Genomic DNA, 26,630 nt, shown 5'->3' with positions numbered 1-26,630 from the left:
ATCCTCAGACATGCGGAACAGAACTGCAGCAGCGTATGTGGCTGTGGGTGAAAGATAGTGCACGGTTAGTGTTTGAGGACACGTTCAGCGCACCCCACACAGCCCAGCCACTGCCTCCAGTGAGGAACGGAAGAAAAACAACACAAAATCTGCATTCGTTTTGTATTCACGCTCGCTCCTTCGTGTTGATTCTGCAAAGTTTAACTTCTTTCTCCAAACTTTATGTTGGAGACATCTGGAGGCAGTGACAGGGTGTGCTACCATTATTTATATTTAATTGATGTCTTTTTGCATTATTCGTGACAGACTGCGCACGTGACCTGCTTATTAAAAAGGGAGAGCACGAGCACTCACCGACACCCTCGTTTCTGGAGTGAAGGAGTTCTGTGAGAGGAGCGGTGGCTCCTTCTGCCTCGATGGCCTCGGCTGCCTCCTTATCCTGCGCCAGCTCACACAGCACACCTGCAGCTACGCGCTGGATGTTCTCGATGGGAGAATACAGCAACTGCACGCCAAGAATGGGAGAGACGTTTATATTACTCTGGATTAAAAGGCCAACAAGTTGGACACGGCTTCATAGACATAAGACTGACCTGAACGAAAAGTGGAATAGTGTTGAGTCCTCTAATGACGATTCTGTTGTGAATGTCTCGGGCTAGAATGTGCAGAGCTCCGGTGCACCCCTCCACGATCTCCTCCATACGCACACCCTCCTGTAACACACAATGTGCATGAATCTACGGAGTCAAAACAGTTCCTTAAAACGCCAGCTTGACCGCGTGCGAGTTTGTGACTTACCACAAACTGCTGTTGCGTTCCACCCATCGAGGTTCGTCTTTGTGTGTCCTGATGGGCTCGGACCAAAAGCTGCACCAGACGAGGGATGGCACCTTGCTCTCTCAAAGGGGCATGGTTTGCGGGGCACAGTGCCAGATTACGGATCAACCCGACTGTTGCCTGGAAGAGGGCATAGGTAATTTAAGCTCGGGCGTACGGTGAGGATCAGAGCGACGTTGCTTCTGATTGGCCAGTTTTTTTAATACCTTAATAAGAGGCCAATGTGAGGGAGGGTGGAGCAGTTTGACCACCACGGGCAGCCCGTAGTGCAGGCGCACTGCATTCTGGGCCATCTCGGCATCTTGGTGTCTGGACGTGAGGTGACGGAGCGCGCAGATAGCCGGTTCTGTGATGTCCTCTCGGTCTCCTGCTCGAAGGACGGTGCGCACTAGCGCCTCGATGCCGCCCACTTGGCACACCATCATCTTGTTCTTGTAGTTGTTGCACGTGAGGTTGGACAGAATTCCGGCAGCACACGTCACCACATTGATATCATCTGAGCCGAGCAACTGGACCAGGGTGCCCAAAAGACCCTCCATACCCTCCTGTGAATCAGAAGGATCCACGGTTAAGACATTATACGTCACACGAACCAATAATTAACGAAAGGTTTGTAGTCCTGAACATCACCAGTCACAGTCATTCGTAAAACATCTATGACGAGTTACATGAGGTTGTAAGCCTATCATGAGTGAAGAAACACAATCATTATCAATCTGGTAAATATACAAGAGTATTTCCACGAAATCACAACAGCTGGGTGAAATGTACACAGAACACAGGCATTACAACCAAATGTAGCGTGTGTTCATGCTCCATCGACAATGGTCTTTCACAATTTGATATCCTAACTGTGTGGGGTCGGTGCTGGCTACAGCCCGTGAACCCAGTCACGGACAAAGGCAGGAATGACCGTTACCTGCACATCTACTTCTGCTAAAGACGTCTTCTCCATGGAAACAATGTGGAGACAGAAAGAGAGGTCTCATGTAGGAAAAACAGAAGACAGCGTAAAATGCTGAGGGAAAGTGCGAGACCGAGCTGTACCTGTTTGGTGGCGGCGTCTGAAAGATTTCTCAATGTCCACAAGCAGTTCTGGACCAATCGCTGACTGGGGTCTGTGAGGTGAAGGCCGAGTGCTTGCATACCACCTGAAAACAAACACAGTTTGAATTTAGAGATGTTATTTGATCATTGGCTCCCTTCTAACCACGTGCTGGTCCGATATGAAGATGGACTCACCAGCCTCAACAATTGCAGGTTTGTTACTGGAGCAAACGGAAAGGACTTTAAGCACTCGACTGGTGGTCCACAACAGTTTTTCGTAGGTGTAGGTCCTCATGATGTTGACCAGAGCTTGTGGGCCTCCACTGGCCAGAATGATAAGCTAAGAAAAACACAAAACTGTAAGTCCAACGTTTTGATCCAGGTAAGCATTTTGCAATATATGTATGTTTTAATATCATCAATGAAGAACCAGGGACACAAAGCACAAAAAAGCAAGAAGCTAAGTGATATAGTTAAACATCTACTGCCAAAACCAAGATCAAAGCACATAGGAATCCAACATCTATTCTAAAAATGGCTGCGATGCATCTGTTGCAATGCTAGACTCGAGTAACACAATGTTGCAGGGAAAAAAAACAGGTGCAAAGTTTCTTACTTTGCTTTCCTGATTGCCATATGCCAAAATCTGAAGGCAGTCTGTTGTGATGGCGAGGAATTTGACGTTTGTTTTGTTTAACAAAGCCACCATTTTCTGCAGGCCTCCGGCCAGACGCACAGCCATCTTGGCTCCTTCTTGATGCAGTAGCAGGTTGTGTAGAGTCGTGATGGCGTAAAATAGTACAGAGTCCACAGGGGAGCTAAGGAGATCAAAGCAATATTAGAGCCAAACTACAGGCAAATAATTGGATTCAGAGTATAAAGCCGATCTCCGTATATGACTCAGCCTTCAATTTCCACACACTGCACCTACTCATGAAAATAAGACATAAGTAATTGACTAGAATAAAGTCAGATGCATGAAGGACCAACCCGAGCATCTTGACAAGAGCAGGTATGCCTCCAGATTTGAAGATGGCGAGTAGCCCTTCTCTGTGGTGGGAGAGGTTGTGCAGGGTGCCAGAGGTGCAACGGGCCGTTTCGACATCGTTGGTGTTCTGCATGGTCCTCACGATGGCCGACACCATTTGCGGAGATCTCATGATGGCGTGACGAGAAGCCTCCTTCTTGGAAAGTTGGTGCACCATTACAGCAGCCTTATTCACCACCACCTGATTGTGAACGATGAAGAAAACATGTTAGCGCAATACGTCACAATACTGGCTAGTTTTAGTAAAGTGCATTCGTTCCTACCTGATCCTCGTCATTCAGTAGTTTGGTAAGCTCTGGAATTGCACGTGTGGCCAGTTCAGCATCATCCTGGTAGTTGATGAGGTTGACCACGGCGTGTTTGAGCATTTGCGAGGGCTCAGCCAGGCGCTGGACGTTGGTGGGGTGGGACGAGTCGAACTGTGTGGAGGGGATTTGCATGCCCTCGTCCAGAGTCTCGGGGAACATGGCTGCCCGGACTCGCTGGGCTCTGGTCATGGCATACTGGCCATCGATATCTATGGGAAATCATAGCACTGTTTATTAGTACCATGCTAATCAAATGCATTTGAATTATGCACTGATAATCCAAAATTTGTCTATGAATAAAAGTTTTTTTACAGGCAATGTTTTTAACAAAAGATTACCCAATGCACCAATGTTAATGTAATGCATCACATACCTGCTACCTGTTCCTGGTTAAAGGACTGGTTAAAACCCTGCTCCCACTCATATAACACCTGATTATCCACATCCTCTTCCTCTGGATTGCCCTTGCCGCTCAGGGACGGAGCAGTGGTGGTGGCACCAGAATGGATACCAGAGTCCAGGTAGGACTGCTGCTGCCAGTGGCTGACGGCAGCTTTACGATCTGGCTCCATGGCCATGTCGAGCTCCATCAGATCGGCTGTACAAGACGACACATATGACTTGTTATATAATTAACTTTGTTGTTGTAGTAAAATATATTCGTCTCGAACATCATCTGCAGTTTTAAAAAACATGTTTTCACGTAAACAACTAGGAAACTAGAAAAGTTTACAAAAATGAAAAACTTACATTGGGTTGCCATGATCCTTTCAGAGCCAAACACAGCTTTCTAATCTGAAAGACACACAGTGGTGTGGTTAATTTCCCATTTTGAGTGCCAACTCTCAGAGTCACACACTGGTCAAATACACAAACACATACCAGTGCAGCTAAACCATACACAAGACCCAGTGTTCAGACTGAAAGCTCTCTGTTTCCTAACCTGCCTGCAGCTGGGATGAAAGAGTGAGACAGGATATGCCACACTACCCACACATAGACTCGTGCCAACCCCTCATCATACACCCGGAAAAAATGCTTATGACAAACAATAAACAGTACAAACAGGAACGTTTCTGTGAGAGTTCAGGGACGTTTTTGTTGACATTTTAACAAGCAGTCATCCGACTACCTCAGGAGTGTGCACTTATCAGCTACTAAACATATTTAGCAAATTGTTTCATTTACAAAAAGTTAAACTGGCGTAAACTAAATGTCAGGGAACAGTGAATTAAACTGTAACACCATTGCTGCGTTGTAAAGATACTCTTGTTTGTTGTTGATGTCCAGGTGTGTTTGAACTTTTCACTTTTTACACTTATAAATTTGGGGGATGGTTTAAATATGGTTTTGTGAATGTTTAGGTTACCATGTCATCAAGGTAGATTGAATTCAGATTGAGATGAGTGTCAAGAACTTCCTGTTCACACATCCCAGCCGACCTAAATAATTCACACTAATAGTAAACCCCTTTCACAGTTGATCCCATAAAATTGCCAGAGTGCCTTCCGTGTGAAAGCAAACACGTCCCGGAATTGATCGTGGGGTAAATCCCGGGATGGGGATCTAGTAACATTGCTGTTATATTTCCAGAACATGTCCTGTGTGAAAAAGGCAGGAACAACCCTGTAAAGGGCTCGTTATAGTTGTGCATAGGTCCTACGGCATAGCCGCGACGGCGTAAGTTCCACGTCGGCTTTCATTTATACTACCGCTGGTAGGCAGTAACCACGCGTGTAACCACAGTAGCAGCGCGAATGTCAAAGAAGCAGCAGCTTAGCAAGTTAACCCACAAACGAAGAAGAAACAACAACTTGTGTACAATTTGAGAAGACCAGCAATGATGGAAGTAAATAAACAGCGACTTTTGATGCAGTTTGAGTTAAATAACCCCTCAACTTGGCTCATCTTTGTTTTCACCGTCACAAACTGAAATATCTATGGCGCAGTTTTTTTACCTGACGGGAAGGGTTCTGGTGGACCAATCACAGCACTTGCGGTTCGCGTAGATTTGACGCGTTGTTAAAAATTTTGCGAGGTGCACGTCAGGCTATGCAGAGCTACGCAAAGGCTACGGATAACTTACGGCGTAGAGCTTGCACACGACTATAAATCGGGCTTAAGATGTGTTGTTGTGAAGTCACAACAACGTAGTTATTGTTCAGTTCTTTAATATTGGGGTTTTAAATGCAGATTAATGTTCATGATGAAGAAATGTCTGCAAACTAGTAAGAAACAGAACAGGGAGCTCCTCGCTATCTGCGCCGAGATCAAATAAATTCAAGCGCATGGTTTCTCAAGAGAATTAAGACGTTATGGAAAAAAATCCACCAAGAGCGCGATTACAAATCCATTACGTGTCTTTACAAAATCAAAACAATCCTAGAACTAATCCCAGACACATTATCCATGAATTTTCCGTAATCTGAAAATAAGTGACTAGCTTGTCAAGTATGCAGTGCATACTCGAAATTTGACCTCTGCATTTAACCCATCCCAGTGAGTAGTGAACACATGCATGCACTAGTGTTGGGCAATATGCCCCATTTTGAGATTGTCCTATCATCAGCCTGTGAGATCGCCAATACACGATAGTATCGGGGGACGGGGCATTAGTTTACGCATTTATTTTATTATTTTTTCTCATTTATGACAAGTCACTTGATTGATGGACAAAAAAGATGCAAGGGCAACACTGTCCTGAACATAACCACCTTAAAACTGATGCCATTAATCCGAGCACAGAAAACCCCAGGCGCTCTAAAATTTCCTGCGTGCCAGGGAGCGGGAACAACACACTTGCTGGTTTTAACCCTTTGCACGCTAACAATCTCTGTAGTACAAGACAATGTCCGAGCCGTTTGTCTTACAAGCTCATGTGCTAGGAAGAGTCTAAATCATGCGCATTACAGAAGTAGTCCATGTCGCGCATTCAGGTCCGAGCAAGAGTCCAAGACACACGCATTAAGTCCAGGTGCATGCATGTTAATGTGAAACTATGACGACAACTATCGCCAACTATCGTCATGAAAGACTGCTATTGGCAATATGTCTGATGATCGTCAATACACAATACTATTGTCTATCGGCACAACCCAAACACGCACTGCAAGTTGTGAACAAGCACACACCTGGAGCAGTGGGCAGCTATTAGGGTAAGGTGCCTTGCTCAAGGGCACCACAGTCGCTGCCCGTGAGACTCGAACCGGCAACTCACAGGTTAAAAGCCTGACTCTCTAACCACTTGGCTACAACTGCCCGGGTGTATGAGAATGGCTTTATTAAGCTCAATGACATCATGGCATCAGTTGTGTTAGAAGTTAATGAAAACATAATTTTTGTAGGTCACCCCTTAGAAAATAAGTTTATGTATTATGTAAATAGATGAACCATTTTCAGCCATTACTGTACATTAGTATTACTGTATGAAATTGTTATAAGGGTAAATAACCTGAACTGCTGGCAAGAGCTCTCTCTTTCTGACCCTTAACTCAATCATATGACAAAAACTAAAGGTTTTGCAAAAACACATACACATCCCCTAAAAAAAACCCTAAAGGAAGCATTTTTAAGTTTTACCAAGTCAGTCCAACATAAGCAGAATAAAGTTTCAGCAAAGTGCTGAGTTTTAACACCATTACTAGTAAAATGAGGTGCTAAAGGTCTATAGGAGCTTAAATAATGTGCTCAGTGAGAAACCCCACCGCCTTCACAGCAGCGTCAATATGCACATGACATTTTTTACTGATTGCCCTTCACCATCAGCAGTTAACACCCACTGAAGAAATACTCAATTCAGCATCTCCAACTGAGGGGCCCAATCTCCTCCTCTTTTGTGAGGCCTCCACCACAATTACCATAACACTAGCCCTGAGCCCACCTCCTTTATTCAGACATACAACACCCCTCTCCAAGTCAGTAGGCAGAGTGCACCCCTCTCCGAAATGTCCTACATTCATATGTAGCCTTGCGACCAAAACTGGCTGCCTATCTCCCCTTTATTGTGTCTGTAAGGAAAACATACTGTTCCCTTCAGTCAAACAAGTTTTACAAAACACAAACATGTTGCAGCAAGTGAAAAGGTCAAAAATGTTTCAACTAGAAGTACAGAAGTTGTTAATCTACACTGAATAACACAGCAGGTTTTGCTTTATGATGCATCACGGTGTTGGCAATTTGTCTGAGAAAAATAATGTTACCATGTAAATTCAGCTCTTACGGTTCTACACAAACACTCACTTTTAGGATTTGGCTTTCAAAAGCAGCCTCTGTTTCAACAGCTGAACTGGGTCAAGAAAGAAAGCTAGACTTGCATTTAGGGATGCTTAACGATTAATCGTGATTAATCTATAGCAGAATAAAAGTTTTTGTTTACATCATAAATCTGTGTGAACTGTGTATAATAACTTTGTATAAATAAATGTACACACTAGGGCTGCAACAACGAATCAATTAAATCGATAAAAATAGATTACTAAAAGTGTTGGCAACAAATTTCATAATTGATTCGTTGTGTCGCGTGACGCAGAGACGTTTAATAATAAAATGAATGCTTTTCTTGTTTTTTATCCGATTCATCGATAAATCGAACAAATAATCGACAGATTAATCGATTATTAAAATAATCGTTAGTTGCAGCCCTAGTACACACATGCATTTATATGTTTTAGAAATGTTTACATGTGTATATACTCATTTGTATATTTACGTATAATTTATATTATATATAAATACTTAATATATACTTTTTTCCTTAAAATTATACATGCATGTGTGCATATTTATATATGTATATACATATTTATTATACAGAGTTTACACACACATATGTGATGTAAACGAAAACTTTTATTCTGCTATAGATTAATCGCGATTAATCGTTAAGCATCCCAACTTGCCTTACAGATAATTGTGTGTGCCGTGGTGTTGTGAATGTTGCAAACAGTCCATTAGAGAAAAACATAACCAAGCTTCGAGACAGGGAATTTAAACAAATTAAATATACAGAATGAATGGAACAAAGTTTTTATTTTTACAAAATAGTTTAATCTACAAGACAGTGCTAAACTTAGTATCACCAACAATCTCACCTGGACCAACACAGGCTCCAAAACACACCCATGCCAGGAGGAGAACGAAGCACCGAAGCAATCAAAATAAATCTCTCAATCGTCTACATCAAAGTCAAACCACACCAGTGTTGTTTTTGGCAGCCCTTTTAGTTTTCGTTTTAGTCTTAGTCTTTTGGACGAAAATGCTTTTAGTTTTAGTCACATTTTAGTCACTTATGAAATTGTTAGTTTTAGTCACGTTTTAGTCGACGAAAACACAAAAAGGTTTTAGTCAAGTTTTAGTCGACGAAAACGCAAAAAGGTTTTAGTCAAGTTTAAGTCAATTTTAGTAAAAAAAGTATTTTTTAACAAATTAATTTAGGTTAAAAAGTGTGGTGTATTTAATACTATTAAAATGTGCATTAAGGTTCTCCCTGAGGTCTTGCCATTGTTTTAGTTGATGTGCCTTCTGCGCATGTCATAACAAAAAAGTTGAGCCTGATATACCCTCATGTTGAGTTTGTGTGTTACGCTGAGACCTCACTTATAAATTTGAGAAACGCGTGCCTTGCCTTATTTAAATACACCACAAAAAGTATAGGAAATGGGCTTAGGTTTGACAAGTAGATACATGTAAAACCTTAAGCTTACCATGAAATGTGTCACAAGCCGAATGTCGAGTAAAATGTATATGATTGTTAACAGCGTGACTGGTTAGTTACCTTTACAAAAAAATATAAGCGTGATGAGCCTTCAGGTGCCGCTTGAGGTTGGTGGTATTCTTCCCATTCTTGCCCTATTTGTGGCCACATTTACCGTCGTCTCCCAATATGCATTCCGTTTTTCTGTCTGATGGATTATACTGAAAGTATGTCCATTAATCATCTCATCGTTTCCGTTTATTGGCGCCTCCGCAACGTCCTTCGAACTCGCCACAGCCGCAGGTGTGGTGTTGTTGTTTGAAATCTGGTGCGCGTGCGCGGCATGGCGGCAGCCGGGTGGTGGGCGTGACTGTGTTGACCCAAAACAAGGAGAGGAAACGGCAGCATTGCGGATACTTTTTAGCTAAAAACAGACCGATTTCACGCAAAATATGCAGAAATGACAAGTAGGGGTGTGCCGGTTTCAGAATTGGTGATGACGGTTATGACGTGAGTCAAATGTGACGGTTCATAACATAACCGTCTGTGGGGGGCGTTTTGCTCGTTTAAATGCTTGTGGATTGACGCGAAAGTGTCATTTTACCATAAAATCATGAATGTGATTCCAAGTGTGTTTTAAGCAGTAATGACTTTAAGCAATTTAACAGAAAGCAATGAAATATTTAAAAACACAATGTTGACAGAAGACTGCGCTGTCACTCTCTGCTCAGAATAAATGAATCCTCTCTCATCTATTTTGATAATCTTCAGAGAAACAGATTTAATTGTGTCTATATCTGTCATTACATGGACCAGAATGTGGGTTAAAAAGCGTCTTGAAGAGGTTTTGCTCATAAATGCATGTAAAGTAAAGTAATATGAACTTGAGATTTTTATACTGTTACTAAACTGCACAGTATGCGCAGCAAACGCAGCCGACAATGGCCACGCGCGGCAAACGCTCTCCACATACAGTACGCGCTGTTCAGTGCTCACACTTGCGAAGTAAACCGGCGTTTGAATAAACAAGACACTGATTAGCTACTTACTCTACGTTTATTTAAAATTAACAGCAAGACAAGCAGTGAATGTGCTTTCAGGAGAGTTAGTAGATTAGCATGGGAGAATTTGAACTTGAAAAGCGGAGTGTACTGACGTCTTTCCGCGGTTAAAACAACATTCCTTCTTATGGTCATTCATGTTTATTTGATGCTATAAATGAACTAGAAGGAAGAGATGATTTGAAAGGTGAGACTTTGTTTAATATGTTTAATCTCAAAAGTAACCGAAAAGTAACCTGGTCTGTCCTGTATGTCAGCACGTTGTCAGTGTCTGCTCCGCTCTGTATTTTTCACTGCGTGAGAACATAGTGGGGCGTATAACACAGACTGTTAACAATTGTTTTAAATAGTATTTAAAAATTCTGTATGATACTTTTTTTTTATATTTTAATAACACGGTTTTGCCGGTTATAGAGTTCTAATGACGGTGTTCAACTATAACCGTCGGTCTCACGGTTATATAATGACCGTCACAGCCCTAATGACAAGCATTGTAAACGTCAGACTTACATTCATTTTCGTTCCGTCTCGTCTCGTCAACGAAAACTCGAAAGCGTCTCGTCATGTTTTCGTCACCTTAGAGACATTTTTAGCTAGTCATCGTCGCGTTAGCGTCATAAAAAATAGGTGCGTCAACGAAATCATTTCGTTATCGTCATCGTTGACGAAAACAACACTGAACCACACACATTAAAATTTGCCAATGAGTAGGACTCAGTATTGTAAATGCACAGCATGGATAGTGTGTTTGATAAGGGGATGTGTAAAACACAGTGGCGCTGTGGCAGTCTGCCTCGGGCTGCCGAGAGTTTCACAGCAGTCAGCCAGTTGCTCCGTCTCAGGCTTTCCAACATCTGGAGTCAATTGGACAGATAAACCCAGCAGCATACAGGCCTCAACCCCCCTCCTGCGGTATTACTGCACTCGTTCGCACGCAATGCGAGGTGCCAACTGAGCCCCAGTCTGCAAAAAATCCCACACACAAACTACACTTATGCCGATTTTTCATTGTGTGGTATGATGCAGCTCGCTTTACTTTGGCTCTGTTCGCTTTTTCATGGCAGTTTAATGCCGATTCAGAGTGGGTGGGATTATAGACTTATCGTTACAGTTGCACGGCCTCTACCGCTTTAACATCATTGTAAAAATGATACAAAAAAGGGGTTAACAGGAGTGACAAGGCATATTGATGGAATGGTGTTCTTGTTCTCGGCATGCAAATGTTTGTTACTGCTAAAAGGAGGTTTGGGTACAAAACACAAATGACAACATCACTTGGTTTGCACGTAGGAATGACGCTGGTAGTGGTGATTTTCTCTTTAGTATCTGTACGCCTCAACCAAGGTGTTACTGAAAAAAGTATCAGGTACTAGGGTACTGTACACAGTGGAAAGCCCCCCAAAAGTGAGATGTACCTGGCCGTACTATCCAATGAAAAAGCGCAAATACTGGGCCTTTTCATTTTCATCTATGCATTTGGCAGATGTTTTATCCAATAGACTTCCAGTTCAAGGTATACATTCTAAATGTGCGTGTACCCTGGGAATCAAACCTACAACTTTTATCGCTGGATTTTATAATCAACCTGAACAGCATGTGTGGGACTAGAACCATCAGAGGAGAAAAACAAGAGGTGTTAAAATTAATTTCGCTCCTGTCAATTTTAACACGTCTCTCGCTAGTGTCATTTCTTATTTCACAGACATGACAACATCTCAACCCTAATAACCACCACATGCGTTTTTTTTTTTTGTTCTAATCTGAAACTAATCTGAAAACCTACTGGTTCTCGAATCTACTAGTTTTTACATGGGTTCAGTTGCACAGAAAGCTAACAAAGATGGGCCAAACAATGAATCTGGCACACAAATCTATGCAACGGCTCAAGCTGAAGTTCAGGGTCAGCATTATGAAGAAAAGCTAGTGCATCACAACAGTTTAAAGCTAAAACTAGCATGCAGTTTTAATTTTCCCACACTTACTATAAATACTTCGAGATGCCCTTACATAACTACAAGCAGGTTTCACACACACAAAACTGCACCAAACCAATATTATCCTTTTGGGTTGACCTACCCAAACATACTCGCACACATAGGCGAAGGCAAAACATGGCTACAGAAGAGACGAAAAAAGCAAAACAAACTCAAACTTCTTCCAAATACCATTCCCCACTAAACGATGGGCTCCCCCGAAGAAACCCGAGGAGGCTTGAGAAGACCGAAGCATTTGTTTGTAATCCTTGGCATTCATACCACCCCAAATGGCTCAAGCTAAGTGCCTGTTGTGACCTGGGGCATGAAGCTCAGATAGTGATTTCAACACCTGTGTTAGATATCAGAAATCTGGCTATTGTGTGGAGTGTTTCACTGGATCCGCTTAGTTGCCAGCTTCCAGCAATATCCTATATAGTTATAATTCTGCTTTGAATGTGTAATTTGTGACTAGAGATGCTGTAACACCATGATTATGCGCATGTGTGACCGTATTTATTTACCTTGGCTGGAATTGCTGCATTTTGAATTCCTATGCCTTACCCGTATCCAAAACATACTATATGAGCCAAAACAGCCATTGACCATTACAAAGTTGGTGCATGGAAGCTTGAAGTATACAGAAAGGTTGACCAACCATATATGCCAAAGACACACCAATGACTCAAAAATGCCAGCAAGTAAACAATGTAGGATTAAAAATAGCCCTGATAAACTTGAAGTGGCATTTGACTGCCAAGTGGCATAAGTGGTAATGCCTATTTTTGAACTATTCATTGACTGAAAGACTCAAAATATCCATGTATCTTTGTATTCTTTATCAATGGCCCTTATAAGTGTTTTTATTAATGGCTGATAATCTACATGTCAACAATAATCAATTCACAAAGTCTACACATACAATATAGACTAGTTAGTGTAACCAGGGGTTGAATAAAACTCATTAAAATGCCTAATGCTTTTACTTACCAGGCAGTGAAGTTAAATACATTACATTAACCCTTGCATGTTAAGGAAGAGTGGATAATGTACGTATTTGCTTTACTTTTTAAGCAAAACAAATGCCAGCTGCCCCTATAGGGATAGTTGTTGTATATACTAAAAATGAATCATTTAACACTAAATATAAACCGACGTCATTAAAATAAACAAGCCAATTGGAGTACAGTATAGTCGATACGTCTCATGATGCCGTAATCTCACTTTAAACAACAAACACCCACTGATACAGATGTGTATGCTGTAGTAAAGAGTGACTCAGTGGGTCATATGCTATGGGTTATAGATTCGGAATTAGGGTATGTCCGTCCGCAACCCCCGTGTGCGCGCATCGAGCCCGACTGTCCCCACCCCCATCAGCACGAGCTCCAGAGTCAGATTTCACTCAAGCTCCTCCTTGACTTCCTTTCAACGGCCAAACACTTTAAATGTCTTTGTTTCTGTCTGAGACATTAAATTATGGGTAATATTCACTGTGTTTATCATCACACGATATTATTGACACCATAAGTGTTTATAACTCAACACGATACCGCTGGTCACGCCTTTGAGGACTGAAACATGTTACGCAAAATTGAACGCTCCAGATTTTTAGATGGCTTGAAAAAAATAGGAAAATGTAAAAAAAACAGCGTGTCTGGATACATGGCAAACGAGACAACTGGGTTGAAAAGTCAAGTACACAACAGCTTATCCACACTAGTTAAGTATAAACTAACTTTTATTCCACAGCCACACGCAAGCCCCAAACCAAAGACAAACAAACAACTCTAGTCTTTAGATTAGACGAAGAGAATTAACACGCAATATTTTAAGTAAAAATGAGCAATGGGTCCAGTTTAAGGCTTGTTATACCCAGTCCCCACAAAACACTTTTCGAGCCCTTAAAATGCTAACCAGTTAGCACCAAAGACACTAAAGGTCTAACTTGGCGCTTTAAACACAGTTTGTAAATTATAAAACGTGTATTACAGTGTGATAAATGTCCGTTGATGTGTGTTAGTGTGCGTGTGAAAAACGGCCGTGATTTTTTTCCACCTCGTTTCCCAGAGCTGCAGTAAGACATTCCGTCAAAACATGGCATATATACGCACTCTCTTTGCCACAAACACTTACCTGTGTCAAAAGCTGTATATTCCTCTGTCGCCTTTCCACACCTCAACCCGAAAAAAATGCGACAATCCGTTGAGAAAACGTTTGAGAATGACCTGCAGCGCACGGCAGCCCCTGCTGAGTGGATGTGTGCGCGAGGAATCCGCGCTCGCGTAACAGCAGCACACGGGAAAGATGGCGTCACTCCATATGCGCTCCAGCCATTATAAAAACTCCTACCCACACCGTATTCTGCCGCCTTCCGATAAACTAGACCCCACGTCGTTCGAAGTAAATAAAGTAAATGACTTTTCCGTAACTAACCATGATTTACAGACATTTAATATTTTAGTGTTTAAATGATATGTGATGTTATTATCAGAAAATGTGAGTTCTATTTTAGGTGAATAAGATGTGAGGATTCGTGCGCATGGATACGCTAGCAACACGGCTGTGGTGCGACAAGGGGGCGCACCTATTCATTAAGTTTTATGACTATCGCAGTAAAGAGCGTTTGTAGTATTTAGGAGAAACAGCAGGACAAGACAACCAGCGTCAAATCATAAATAAAATCTGATGATTTCTTTGTGGAAATGAGTGTTTTATAAATGCTTTAGGAAAGTGACGATCGGCGTTTTAATTTAACTGGCGGAGGAAGTTTTTTTCTGTCTCCAGTAGAACAATGCAGCGGAACTACTGGCGTAAATTACTCAAATCTACTTATATATGTTAAACATGCTGGCCGTTTTTCTCTGTTTATTCAATGTAATCAAAAAACAGATAAAGGTTCTTTCGCGTATTATAGTCGGCAGTAAACTGTTTTCACGCATGTCAATTGTCGTATCATTGGCAGTTGCACCTCTGAAAATATCGATAAATATCTTAGATGAGGACAATGTATGGCTTTTAAACGTTCATGCTTTGCCAATATCCAAAACAGTATTTATATTGTGACTCTGTGCCTGTCATGTTGAGACTGGTTTGTTCTTACCTTAATTTGTCCCTGAGTTCCCATGGAAAATAGGGAGAGGAGGGGCTGAGGGCGCACAACAGTGCCAAAACACACACAGCACTGTTATTAATTCATATTACAGCTATCTTTATTCTTTATTTTTCACGTTGAAAACTGAAAGTTTGGTGGCATTGTGTGCACTGTATGGCAACATGTGCATTACATTGGTTTAAAATGATCTCTGTAAACTATAAAATCTAAATCTAATCACCACTAAAATTACAACACACTACAAATGTGCAATATATGTCAACAGTAATCAGAATTTGTGGGGTTTTGTGCTCACTGCTTAAATCTATACATAATAATAATTATTTACATTATAAATCAAATAAGATTTATATTGTTTGTTGTATTGGCTGGTTTAAATAAAGTTATTATTCTTCAATCTGTTGGGTTAAAAGTAGTCGGTTTTATATGCAAGTAAGGCTTTTTAATCTGCCTTTTTATATAATAGTAAAAGTATACTATTACTCCGCATGGTGTAGTATGTACTGGAGTCAGAATAATGTACAGCATTAGGTTACAGAATAATGTTAGCATTTAGCATTAACTTCTTTAATAATATCTTTAAATGTAAACAATGATCATATATATTTTTTCTGTATTGTATCTAATCAGTTAACATTAGATTTTGCAAATAAACAATATTATTATAATTTGTAAACCACCCTTTTATAGCATTTGTAAAGACTACATTCTAATTTAAGCTATACCAGTGCAAATAATACTATACATTTCTTGTTTAAATTGTGGAAACCATGCTAGGATTAAACAATACAGTTAAATTAAATTAAAAATTATTAGCAGACCCATGAGTGTTGCTCGTGATTATTATTGTCTCACTCCGAAGTGAAGACAGTAGTATTACTTCAGTTATATTTTACCTTATTTCCAGTTAGACAGACAGATAGATAGATAGATAGATAGATAGATAGATAGATAGATAGATAGATAGATAGATAGATAGATAGATAGATAGATAGATAGATAGATAGATAGATAGATAGATAGATAGAAAAACAGCATAGATCTATATTTAAGAATAATTAAACAACAAATAAAATTTGCCTCTTACAATCTAACATAACTTCTAGCTTTATTATGATAAATGCTGTCTTTTTATAATTTTTGTATACACTTGCTTGAATCTTAGTCATGTTTGCCCTGGCAACAGTAGGACCTTACTGTATTCTGTAGATAAAAAAACAATGAATAGGACTGAAAATAACCAGTTTGCTCCTTGTTTCTTTATTTAGTTGTAAAAACCAGCATGTAATAAATAGGGGTTAGGAAATAGAAAGAACAAAAGAACTCCTTCTGTCTTTTTCTTACACACGTCAGGATTACATATGCATCTCCTGCCTTCTCCCAGTAGGATCAAGCTGTGAGAAGAAGTCACAGGTCTTGCGCATAGCCAGGAGTGCTGGTTTACCTAAAGGAGAGCCGAGGTCACATCCCGCGAATCTTTGCTCTCCTGCTGTAGTATATGTGTGTGTGTGTGTGTGTGTGTGTGAGATAGTTGGTTTATTCAGAGAATGGCAGCATTTTCCCTCGGGAAGCCGAAGGAATTGAAGCTGTGTGCTGAGGGAGGGGCACCTTTCTCTGCACATGAATGAAAGGGGCGCGCTAAAACCCACTTGTGTGCTGGCATGATTGTCTACCGTGACCCTGACTTCACCAAAGGTCTTGAACCAACATCCTGGCTGTCACAATAATGCTGGGCAAGAGCCAGCCACTTCTTGCTTAGGTCCATGAATAGACAAGAATGCCAAAATAGAACAGAATAAAATCTTTGCATCTCTCATTTGACTTTAAAAGTTTGTTTTGAAATAAAAAATGATGACAGATGATATAAAGATGATAGATAGTTTGGAAAAAATAGTATTAGACATTAAATGATATATTCAACAATACACTGATATTAAGACTACATTTTACATCATTGTATACATGACAAGATACATATTCAGACTGTTAGTAAAGTCAAAATATTTAAAATTATATTTATGAGTGTTTTCATAAACTATAACTTGTATAAATCATTAGTGACATATTAACATAAACTAAATAACTTCACAAATCTGAAGTATCTACTTAATTGTATCTTACTACAATTCATTCAGTAAACATTCAATATATTCATTCAGTTTCATTCAGAATAATAAATACAAATCTTATTGTAAGAATGATTTATTTCTGCAAAAAGAAAATTATGTTTAGGTACAGGTTTCCATAACACACAATTTTAAACAATATAAAATGATCAATCATTATTTATAGAATTGTGTTAGCAAAAGTAAACAAGCGGGAAAAGCTGCTTAATGTTTAGTAATATTTATTCATTTTTAAAGATCAGCGGCAGTGTAAGACATTAAAACACATTGTTCAAATAGGATATAACAGAAAATGCCAAACACATTCATTTAAAACCACCATGACCTAAACACATTTAATTCTATATATATTGTTATAGTAATAAATATTGTAAAGGATTTTTCGGGACAAAACACAGCATACACATTTTTTTTTTAAATAGTGGTATGCAATAATTTAAATGAAATAATTTCTGTATTTTTATAAAACAAAAGAAAATCACAATGAAATATTGGAATCAAAAATAACAATTAGGAAACATGTTTGGGATTAGGACTGACATTTAGGATGAATATAAATCAATATCTGTATGCACTATTCTTTGTAGTGAAAGGTCAAATAAAATCACTGACCTATCCTTTATGCCTCTCAAGTCATTTTAATAGCAAAATACAATTTTTAATGCTTGGAAAATAAATGTAAATATGATACATAAAAACATTAAATTATATTCTACCACAACATTAACAAAAACAGTGACAACATTTTAGACACTATCTTTAGTTTATTTAAAAACTAAAAACACCACCAGCAAATATAGCATAAAAGTCTCTCACAGTATTTCCTGATTAATTTGACATGCTCTACAACTTTTATAGGGCTGCCTAAAAACCAAATATCCAACGAGCCCCATACATCTCAGAGTAATCTCGCACGCATATACAAATACAAAGCTTCTTTTCAGCATGCCGACTCAAAATTCTCTTCAAAGGCTCTCCGCTTTGTAAGGTTGCACGGGCAACAATATCTGTGTGCGGACCAGCCTCTTTTGTGTTCTGGTTCATTGTGAGGTTCAAAAACACAGACTAAAGACTCCGTCACATTCAGACCACCACTTTTATCCCAATTGATGCTATTGGGATCTCCAATACTGAATAAAGTTCAAGATTCCCGGATCAATTCATTGTAGTGCCGTGTGATTAAATAAAGGAAACCAAGTTATGAAGACAGCATTTAAACTTTCAGAATATTAGCTGGACGCTTGAAAAAAATGTCTGTGCATCACATGTCAGAGAAAAGAAAATTGAGTTTTAAAAAAGAGAGAAATTATGCTTGTTATTTCACCTTTTCTATTTTATGCTAATTTTATCCTATCACATGTCTTTATTATCATTTTATCCTTATTTGCTTGGGCAAATCACCCACACTATGATAACAGTGTTTTTATTATTGTAAAGGCATTTTAATAATTTAATTTAATTCAAAGCTTTTATTGTGCTTACAATAAAACGTTTATATTTTCAGCTTCTTACAATGCTGGTAATTTAAAAACAAACTTTTTGCACATGCCAATGACAAATTCAACCTTGATTAATGTGTAAATTAAACGAAACGGATTTAGAGAAATACTCATAACAATAAATCATTATTATAAACAGGATAATATTTGAATAATAATAAAATAAACTGCACAGTCACTTCCGTACACACTAATATGTCTGTGTTGTACACAGATACCCCCCTCCCATCTTCTGCAAACAAAGAACGGATAAAAGGCAGATCTCAGCATATGCAACAGCAGAAAAAATTGATGGAGATGTGTTCAGTTCTCTGATGTGAGATGTACAGCATTTAGTTGCTGTTTATTGTTGTCGTTACACTTTTCATCTTTTAACGGTGCTTTGATTTGTTTATCTTTTGCTTCAGGGTAGATTAATACAAAAATAACAGTTAGCACTAATAAATGTTCATGAAAAATAGCAAAATCCACTGACAAAAACATTGTAATAGTCATTAATACGATTTAATAAAATAGAAAAATATAATGGCAGTTTAGTATTGTTTAAAATAATGTAAGTGTTGCTCTTTATTTATGCATTGCATTGCACTGAAATAGCCTAACTATTTGTGTTCTCATAATAATGGCAGCTTTGTTAGGGCCATGTCACAAAAAATGCACTTTGCTATTGTTAGTATGTTACAGTGGGTTTGTGCTGGAAAATATAAAAATAAGCCATTAACTTAATTTAAAAACTGAATGATAAATGTTTAATATCTATCATTTCAAAATTTAATATTTTTGTTAACATGCATTATAACCACAAATAAACTGATATTAACAAATGTGTCACATGACTACTTTATACATGACTTATATTTAATCAATATATTTATAAATGTAATTAATTTATAATCTTTCCTTGGCCGTGCATGCAGTTAATGTTCTCCATCAGAAATAATTTATTTTACGCACTATTTATTTCAAAATGTAATAAACTAGTGATTAAATATTTTGACTGGCAGATCCCTTGATTTGAAAACACAATAAGCAGGGAAACTAAAACATGGCACACATCAATTCAGAGGACGAAAACACTTGCTCATGTGTGCTTGCTGAAAAAAGCCCAGCTGAATCAAAGGCAGCTTAAAACACTATAATAGTCCTGAAAGAAAGAATAGACGGAGAGAAATGGGTGGAATATAATCTCATCATACAGCGTCCACGCTGCCTATTTACATCGAATGCAAAGGGGGCACGTCAGCCTGCGCATCCCTGCCGCGTGAAGTGAAAAGCATGAACAAATCACAGACACAGCTCATCTGTGTTTATATTTTCGCACAATGAAAAACCTGCTCTTTGTATAAACACCCCCCTTTCTGTATTCTTGTATAAAAACTCCCCCTCCCCAAATCCATCTATCCTGTTTTCCCTTAACAAAAATGATAATTAACTTCTTGCATATTTTCGAAATTGCTTTCTTATTTGAAAAGCTTATAATTATGTCCTGATGCTGGTTTCGAGCAATGCGGTTGTCTGTATAGCACTTTCTGCCAGACACACTGATGCTTCTCTATTGTTCGCACGGACAGTTTGGGATCCTGCAGGGGTTGTATCAAAAATGCTCTTGTTATCTGATGCATGGATAGCCATCTGTATATGTCTTATCATCTAAAATGTCAAACAATGCAAAACAATATTGCAAAGATGCAATATTCAGATTCCCTTTGCACCCAGACAGACACCCTTGCATCACTCATACTGACCCCCCTTACACCTCCCCTTTCTAACATACACAATGCTTCCTTCATCCTCCACACCAAACTCTGCCAAAGCTCAAAGTTTACAGCATCCCATACACAATGATTTGCATTCTGCCCACTGGAATCACGCCTGGATGTTCTGAATTTTTCAGTTGCGTCACATGCATTTTTCAGACGGACTGACAGAATGCAGACAGCACAGCAGAAGGACTGCTGGTGGTGTGTGTTTGTGTGACGTGTGTGTGTGTGTGTGTGTGTTGCAGGAAGGTTGGTCCTGATCTAGCCGCATTGTTCAGTATCCTCACCTCTGCATCACCAGCTGTACATTTCTGCCGACGAAAACTGACTATGCATATAAAAATGCTTGCACATGTTAATTTCAAAACAATACGATATAATGCATCAAAAAAGCTGACTGTGCTGTTGGCCGAAAATCTCAAATGCAGCCACCTTTAAACAAAGCAATTTCACTTAGAGCTCATAATACAGAAATATATCACATTTATAGCCTATTTCAGCAGCAGAACCATTGGCTCAGTATTAGTGATAAGGAACAACATGCTCACCTCCCTCTTCCTGCTCATGACCGCTGGCACACCGCATCCATCTTGCACTACCAGCCAATACATATCGAACGACAACTAGTTCTCCCGCAGTCCACTCGATCTTGCTTCTTACGGGCTATGAAACCAAAGAGGAACCAGCCTGAATCTTTTTCATGTCTCAGATCTACAGCGAGTGAGGAACGATGTGACCGCCACTCCTCGTGAGCCCAACTTTCATGTAAGCCGGCGACAGATGCAGCTTTTGGGTCTTTTTTTGGGGGGCCTCTCCCCAATATTTTAAGCCCAATTTTCTATGGTTTGATTTAGGGACGATGGGCTTGATGTGGGGAATGAGACAGCAGGCTCAGCGGGGGCCATTAGCCATGGTGTGGTGGCCGACTTAAAAAGAGTTCAAGCTCCCGCGAGCCAAAGGAGGAGGGAAATCCCCCGAATCTTCCTCACCCACCTTCTCCTCTTCCGTAACCTGATGATGGAGTTGATAATCATCCATCAGTCCAATGTTTACCTTAATGGATGGATAACTTTTTTGAACTGAAGTGTGTCAGAACATTCAATGTGTTGTTTGTTTGTGCTGTTTGTGTAAGTCATCACATCTATTTAGACATATTGATCGGTCATGTGAACAAAGGCTAGTGAGCACTTGATGCAACCATAAAACTAATTGAATAAAAATTAAGCATCACATTATTGTGCTTAGCTTTCTCCTACATTATGGAAATTACAGTTCGACAATTCAAGTAACTTGCAACTAGTGGCAAATGCATATCAACTGCCCGACACCATTTCATGTGTGCATTTGGCAGATTCTTATCCAAGTGCATTTAAACTATACATTTTATCAGTGTGTGTGTGTTCACTGGGAATTGAATGTATGACTTTGCACTGTTAAGAAGGAATATCACATATAGTCATTTTCCACTAAAACTTCATAATCAATAAGTCTATGGCAGGTAATATGCAAATGTGAGTTAATTTTTGTCCAGTCATGGTCCATGAATATATCACACTCTTAAAATATTGGATTGGTTTAACCCATGGTTGGGTAAATATCAGGGGTGCGGGAAGTAGGGATGCTGAGGGTGCTGCAGCACCCCCTCATTTCACAGGATTGTAAATGCAATACAAATGTTGGTACCTTTTATGTTTTTTTTCATTCGGAGTGTCTATCTATTACATTATACGTGCAAATAGCTTCTTGTTACTTTCTCCACTGTTTGGTTATACAACTAAAGTTTAAAAAAGACACACATCTTCAGTGGCATAGGGAGAAGTGAGTAATACTCGTAGATCTGGCTATTGGTATAATATCCCTGCCAATATACAGTAAAGTGCAGAGGCTCTCATCACAACTCTCTCTCTAAAACCCTGCAGTGATCATAGTACACCACAGACTCTAAACCATTTACCAAACTGATACACGCAGACACCCCTAAAAGAGTTTAAACTAATTATTATTAATTCAGAGACAACATTAAAGATTTACAATTTCTGGACCTCGGTGACATCATTGCTTACGGTCATACAAACAGGGCGACCAACCTAAAACATCATCCCGGCCCCTGGTAAAATTTAACAGAACTGTTATAAATAAACCTATGCTGGGTTGATGGGATTAACCCATAGTTGGGTAAATAATTGACAAACACAACTGTTGGTTTAAATTAGCTTATAAATCCCATATTTGACCCAGCCATACTTGAAACATTTCATCATTGTAAATAGTGTTTCTCTGCCTTAGTAGATTTAACAAAATAAATTGAGTAAACTGTATTAAAAATTATAAATTCTTGTTTATTTAATCAAAATATGAGTTAAAATAACATAAACATTTGAGGAATTCTAAATAAACACATTATTGAGTAAATTCAACTTTATTTTATCATGTATAACTCGGATTTAGAAGTCATTTTAACTTATTATTATTATCTTGAATAGTGCTGAGTTGTTATAACTTATAAAATATCGTTGAAATAAGTCAACGTCATTTTCTAAGTAGTAGCAAATCATCTCTTGTCAAGATAAATAATAGTAAGTTGAAATATATCTGAGTTGAATAATTAAATGCAGCCAAAAAAAAATTTAGTACAGTGATTTTATAATGTGAAATGTATATAATGTATTTTTATTTCATTCCAAAAGAGATCTGATTTTTTAGTGCTTTAGATCATGATCAGACTGAATAGATAGTGAAGAATTTGTACATATATTACGAGTTGGCTATTCATATCAATTTGTTCGAGATGAATCATTCAAAAATATTTTCAATTATCATGAAAAACAATAATGAAACCCAACCCCTAACCCTGCCCTGCCTCTATAACCCCAAGGGCACAGGGACGAAAGCAGTGTGGTTGGACCAATCAAAACAAATTAGCCACCTTATAAAATATGTACACTGTAAAAAATTCATTGTTGCACTTACATTTTTAAGTTTTATCAACTAGAATTTACAATTTCAACCCTGTATCACGAAATTATGTAATTATGTAAATTATGTACCAGAATTTTTTGACTCTTTTCGTTGACACTGTCATGTTTTTCCGCGTTTAAACGTGACCGTATCATGCATTTTTGTTTACGTGTCACTGTCACGTATTGGTTTCCTATTTTCAAACCATTGTCACTTTGGTTTAGGGTTAGATTTGGCGTTTGCGTTAGGATGTCACTATAAGTATTGGTTTATACTAAATGTGACAGTGTCACAGAAAAGAGTCAAAAATTTACATGACTCTAGGTACATCATTTCGTGATACCGAGTTGACACTTCATTTAAAGTTTCTTGACTAGTATGGAGTTGAATTTGTTTAAGTTATTTCAACTTTATTTTAGAATATAAACTCCTTATTAGTCAAGAAAGTTGATTAAACTGAAAAATTTAAGGAATTTTTACAGTGTAAGAGATTGCGTTGGAAGACAAGAATTAGTTGAAAAAACATTTTCACTGATTCAACAGCAGATAAAGGTGATAACCCCAATGTCATTATAAAAAACCCACCGCAGTAAAATAGACAAATAAATACCTATCTTTTTTTAAGGATACTTTTTTAATGATGCCAAGTAACTTGATCTATTTCAGCAGGTTTAGCCAAACACTTAATGATGCTTTCCGATCATGTCTCAAGTTAAAATCTTAATATGTCTGATCAGATGTTGGTTTAGACCTTGTTCTCAATCTCAGCAGGGTTCCTCCAATTACACCTCTGATTAAGACGCTCATGTGCGAGAAAACTAATTGGTTTCGTGCTGCAGTGAGCTGCTCCTTTTTTCGCCAAAGATTTAAAACAAGAGCCACTGTGAAGGAAAAACAAGACCATCGCTATCCTTCACTTCATTTTTTCCCCAGTGGCTGGGGTTATTTTGAAGAATCCCTAACCGAGAACAGCTTGGAAAAACAGCGCTTTGTACCTGTTGCCTCCATCTTGTTTTCTGATAACAAGCCGGCAAGAAAACAGGGATGAGAATTTACCGCTCAATAACAAAAACAGCAGCATCTCCTCTCATCCTCTTCAAATTAAATTTAAAATCTAGCATTATCTACTCAACAGCTGTGAAGGAAAGCATACGCTCCCCTCTGTTACATTTGTTTTCTGTTGCTAGCCGGAACGTCTGTTTTTCCCCGCTCCCTAAGCCCTGATAAGGCTGTCTGTGAAGGCCAGTTGTGTGTAGAAGCGTAGGAGGATGGGAACGCCGGTTGGTTGGGGGTTTGAGAACCGGTGACATTTGTTCCTGGGTTTTGTAGAGGACTCCTGCTGTGTTGCGGTGGGCTAAGGCGAAGCTTCTGAAGCCGGTCAGCCAGGCCTTCAGGAGCTCTAACTAAGCTCCCTTCCCCCATATACACACACAACACACATACATGGACAATTTTATAGGCGCACACACAAATTCGCATTGCCAAATTAGAAGCATTCGGCCCATGGGCGAACTAGCAAACATGCATGTGGAGATGTGGGGTTTGATAAATTCAGTCTTTGTGAATGAATGCATTGCAATGCACACCAACAATAAAATGAAAGAAAGCTACTAAACTGTTACCTGTCATTAATACATATATATATATATGTCTTTATATGTTAAAGTGCATAACACAAAGGCATTCTATTGGTGCTTGTAGATGAGTGCTTTGATTTATTAGATATCTTGTCTCCTTGTCTATTACATTCCCAATGAATGATTAATAATATCCACAAGCTCATCCACCTCCAGTATTTCATCCTTATATAGCCGAGTGCCCTGTGACAGCTATCATGCAAATCATCTCAATATTCCTATGAAATGATGGCATCAGCAATTCCAGTTCACTGAAAATTGCTTGCCGATCTAATCACACGGACACAAAGAAGCATGCGAGATGGATATGATGGTAGTTTTAATGCATTTTTTTGATTCTGAGACATAGTCAGCGATCTTAGAGTCTTCATTTTCCCATAATGTTCAGCTCATTTACATTATGCATTTGGGAGATGCTTCTATCCAAAGTGTCAGTGCGTACGCCCTCTACATTTGAGCAGTACCGGTACTTATATAACCTGTGACTTCGGAGTTGAAAGTGCAAAGTACTACCAGTTGAGCTATAATCTTTTTTTTTGCCTGTGGGTCTTGCCAACGCAATGTTATGGCACGTATTTTATGAGGTGGCTAATTCGTACCACATCCGTACATTTGTGTTCAATTTGCTTTTACCCCTGTGATGTTGGGTTTAGGGGTGGGTTTTATTATTGTTTGTTTTTATCATAATCATACGTTTTCATACAAATTTGAATTCATACGAATTAGCCAACTTATAAAATACATCCAAATTCTTGAGATCAGGTTTATCTCCTATGGCTACAGGCCCGGTACTAGGCCTACTGGACTGGGGGGCAGTCAGGATTTTTGGGTGGGCAGCCATTTTTTGACTAAAATGATTCATACACTAAAATGCATCTTTCTTATAATAAAAATACACCATATGTACTTTTGCACGTTTAAATTTTATGCACCTCAAATGCGATTAGATTTATAAAGATTTATAATGTTATAATGATTACACTTAATTAAATTTTACACATTAAATCACAGTTAATGAAATCAGGCAAGCAGGTGATATGAATGCAAAGCTGTACATATAGCTATATTTTATTAATGTGTACACTGCATTTAATCTTTCACTTTCACCCCTACCCAATATATGCCTTTATTCTAAATAAACACTTGTCAGGAACTTTATTTCTACTTGTCAAACATTTTCTTCAATTAAAAATAAATGCCTTTTCAATGTGATATGTGATAAGCTATATTTTCATTCATTCTTGACCCTATGCAGCAACCATCAAATATCACAACAAAGCACAACGCTTTAAATAATCTATATTGAAACATCATGAAAGCAGTTTGACATGCATGACAAATTCTTCAAAAGTTATCCAGTAACAGCACCAGACAAAATCATAAGCCCTAAAATACTGTAAGTGTGATTTGCGATGAAACCAAACATAAATCACACTGCTTTGTTCATAACACAGCAAATTAGATATTATAATACAACGCAAAATTATAAAATACAAAGTTTTACATCACGATGACCTTGTGGAGTGACAGCTCCTCCTGAACTTAAAAGTCTGTCGATTTTTGCATGTG

General features: G+C 38.8%; 1 protein-coding gene and 1 long non-coding RNA gene across 5 annotated transcripts in view; both read right to left on the bottom strand.

Moving 5' to 3' along the window:
* ctnnb1 (catenin (cadherin-associated protein), beta 1) overlaps positions 1-14,280 on the bottom strand; it is a 16,171-nt gene extending 1,891 nt beyond the window's left edge. Inside the window, exons 1-14 of one of the 4 annotated variants that reach the window (XM_065270156.2) lie at positions 14,103-14,280; positions 3,991-4,035; positions 3,614-3,838; positions 3,196-3,449; positions 2,875-3,113; positions 2,501-2,702; positions 2,080-2,224; positions 1,885-1,988; positions 1,757-1,783; positions 1,044-1,382; positions 799-957; positions 594-713; positions 355-505; positions 1-41 (exon numbers count right to left, since the gene is read on the bottom strand). In XM_065270156.2, coding sequence (XP_065126228.1) covers positions 1-41; positions 355-505; positions 594-713; positions 799-957; positions 1,044-1,382; positions 1,757-1,783; positions 1,885-1,988; positions 2,080-2,224; positions 2,501-2,702; positions 2,875-3,113; positions 3,196-3,449; positions 3,614-3,838; positions 3,991-4,003 — 2,019 coding nt within the window. In that variant the 5' untranslated portion in view covers positions 4,004-4,035; positions 14,103-14,280. Of the gene's footprint in view, positions 42-354; positions 506-593; positions 714-798; positions 958-1,043; positions 1,383-1,756; positions 1,784-1,884; positions 1,989-2,079; positions 2,225-2,500; positions 2,703-2,874; positions 3,114-3,195; positions 3,450-3,613; positions 3,839-3,990; positions 4,039-14,102 lie in introns of all 4 variants that reach the window. The other 3 variants (XM_065270153.2, XM_065270154.2, XM_065270155.2) reach the window with 3 other exon arrangements.
* A 2,987-nt stretch (positions 14,281-17,267) lies between these two features.
* LOC135751853 (uncharacterized) lies at positions 17,268-21,910 on the bottom strand. The gene is made up of 2 exons (XR_010533039.2): positions 21,015-21,910; positions 17,268-20,777 (listed from the first exon to the last, which is right to left on the bottom strand). It is a non-coding gene; the product is annotated as an uncharacterized lncRNA (long non-coding RNA).
* Positions 21,911-26,630: the final 4,720 nt, after the last annotated feature.

Source organism: Paramisgurnus dabryanus, chromosome 13, assembly GCF_030506205.2.
Source record: "Paramisgurnus dabryanus chromosome 13, PD_genome_1.1, whole genome shotgun sequence".
Classification (NCBI taxonomy): domain Eukaryota; kingdom Metazoa; phylum Chordata; class Actinopteri; order Cypriniformes; family Cobitidae; genus Paramisgurnus; species Paramisgurnus dabryanus.
The sequence above is the reverse complement of the archived record's forward strand: the minus strand, read 5'-3'. Positions and strand labels throughout refer to the sequence as shown.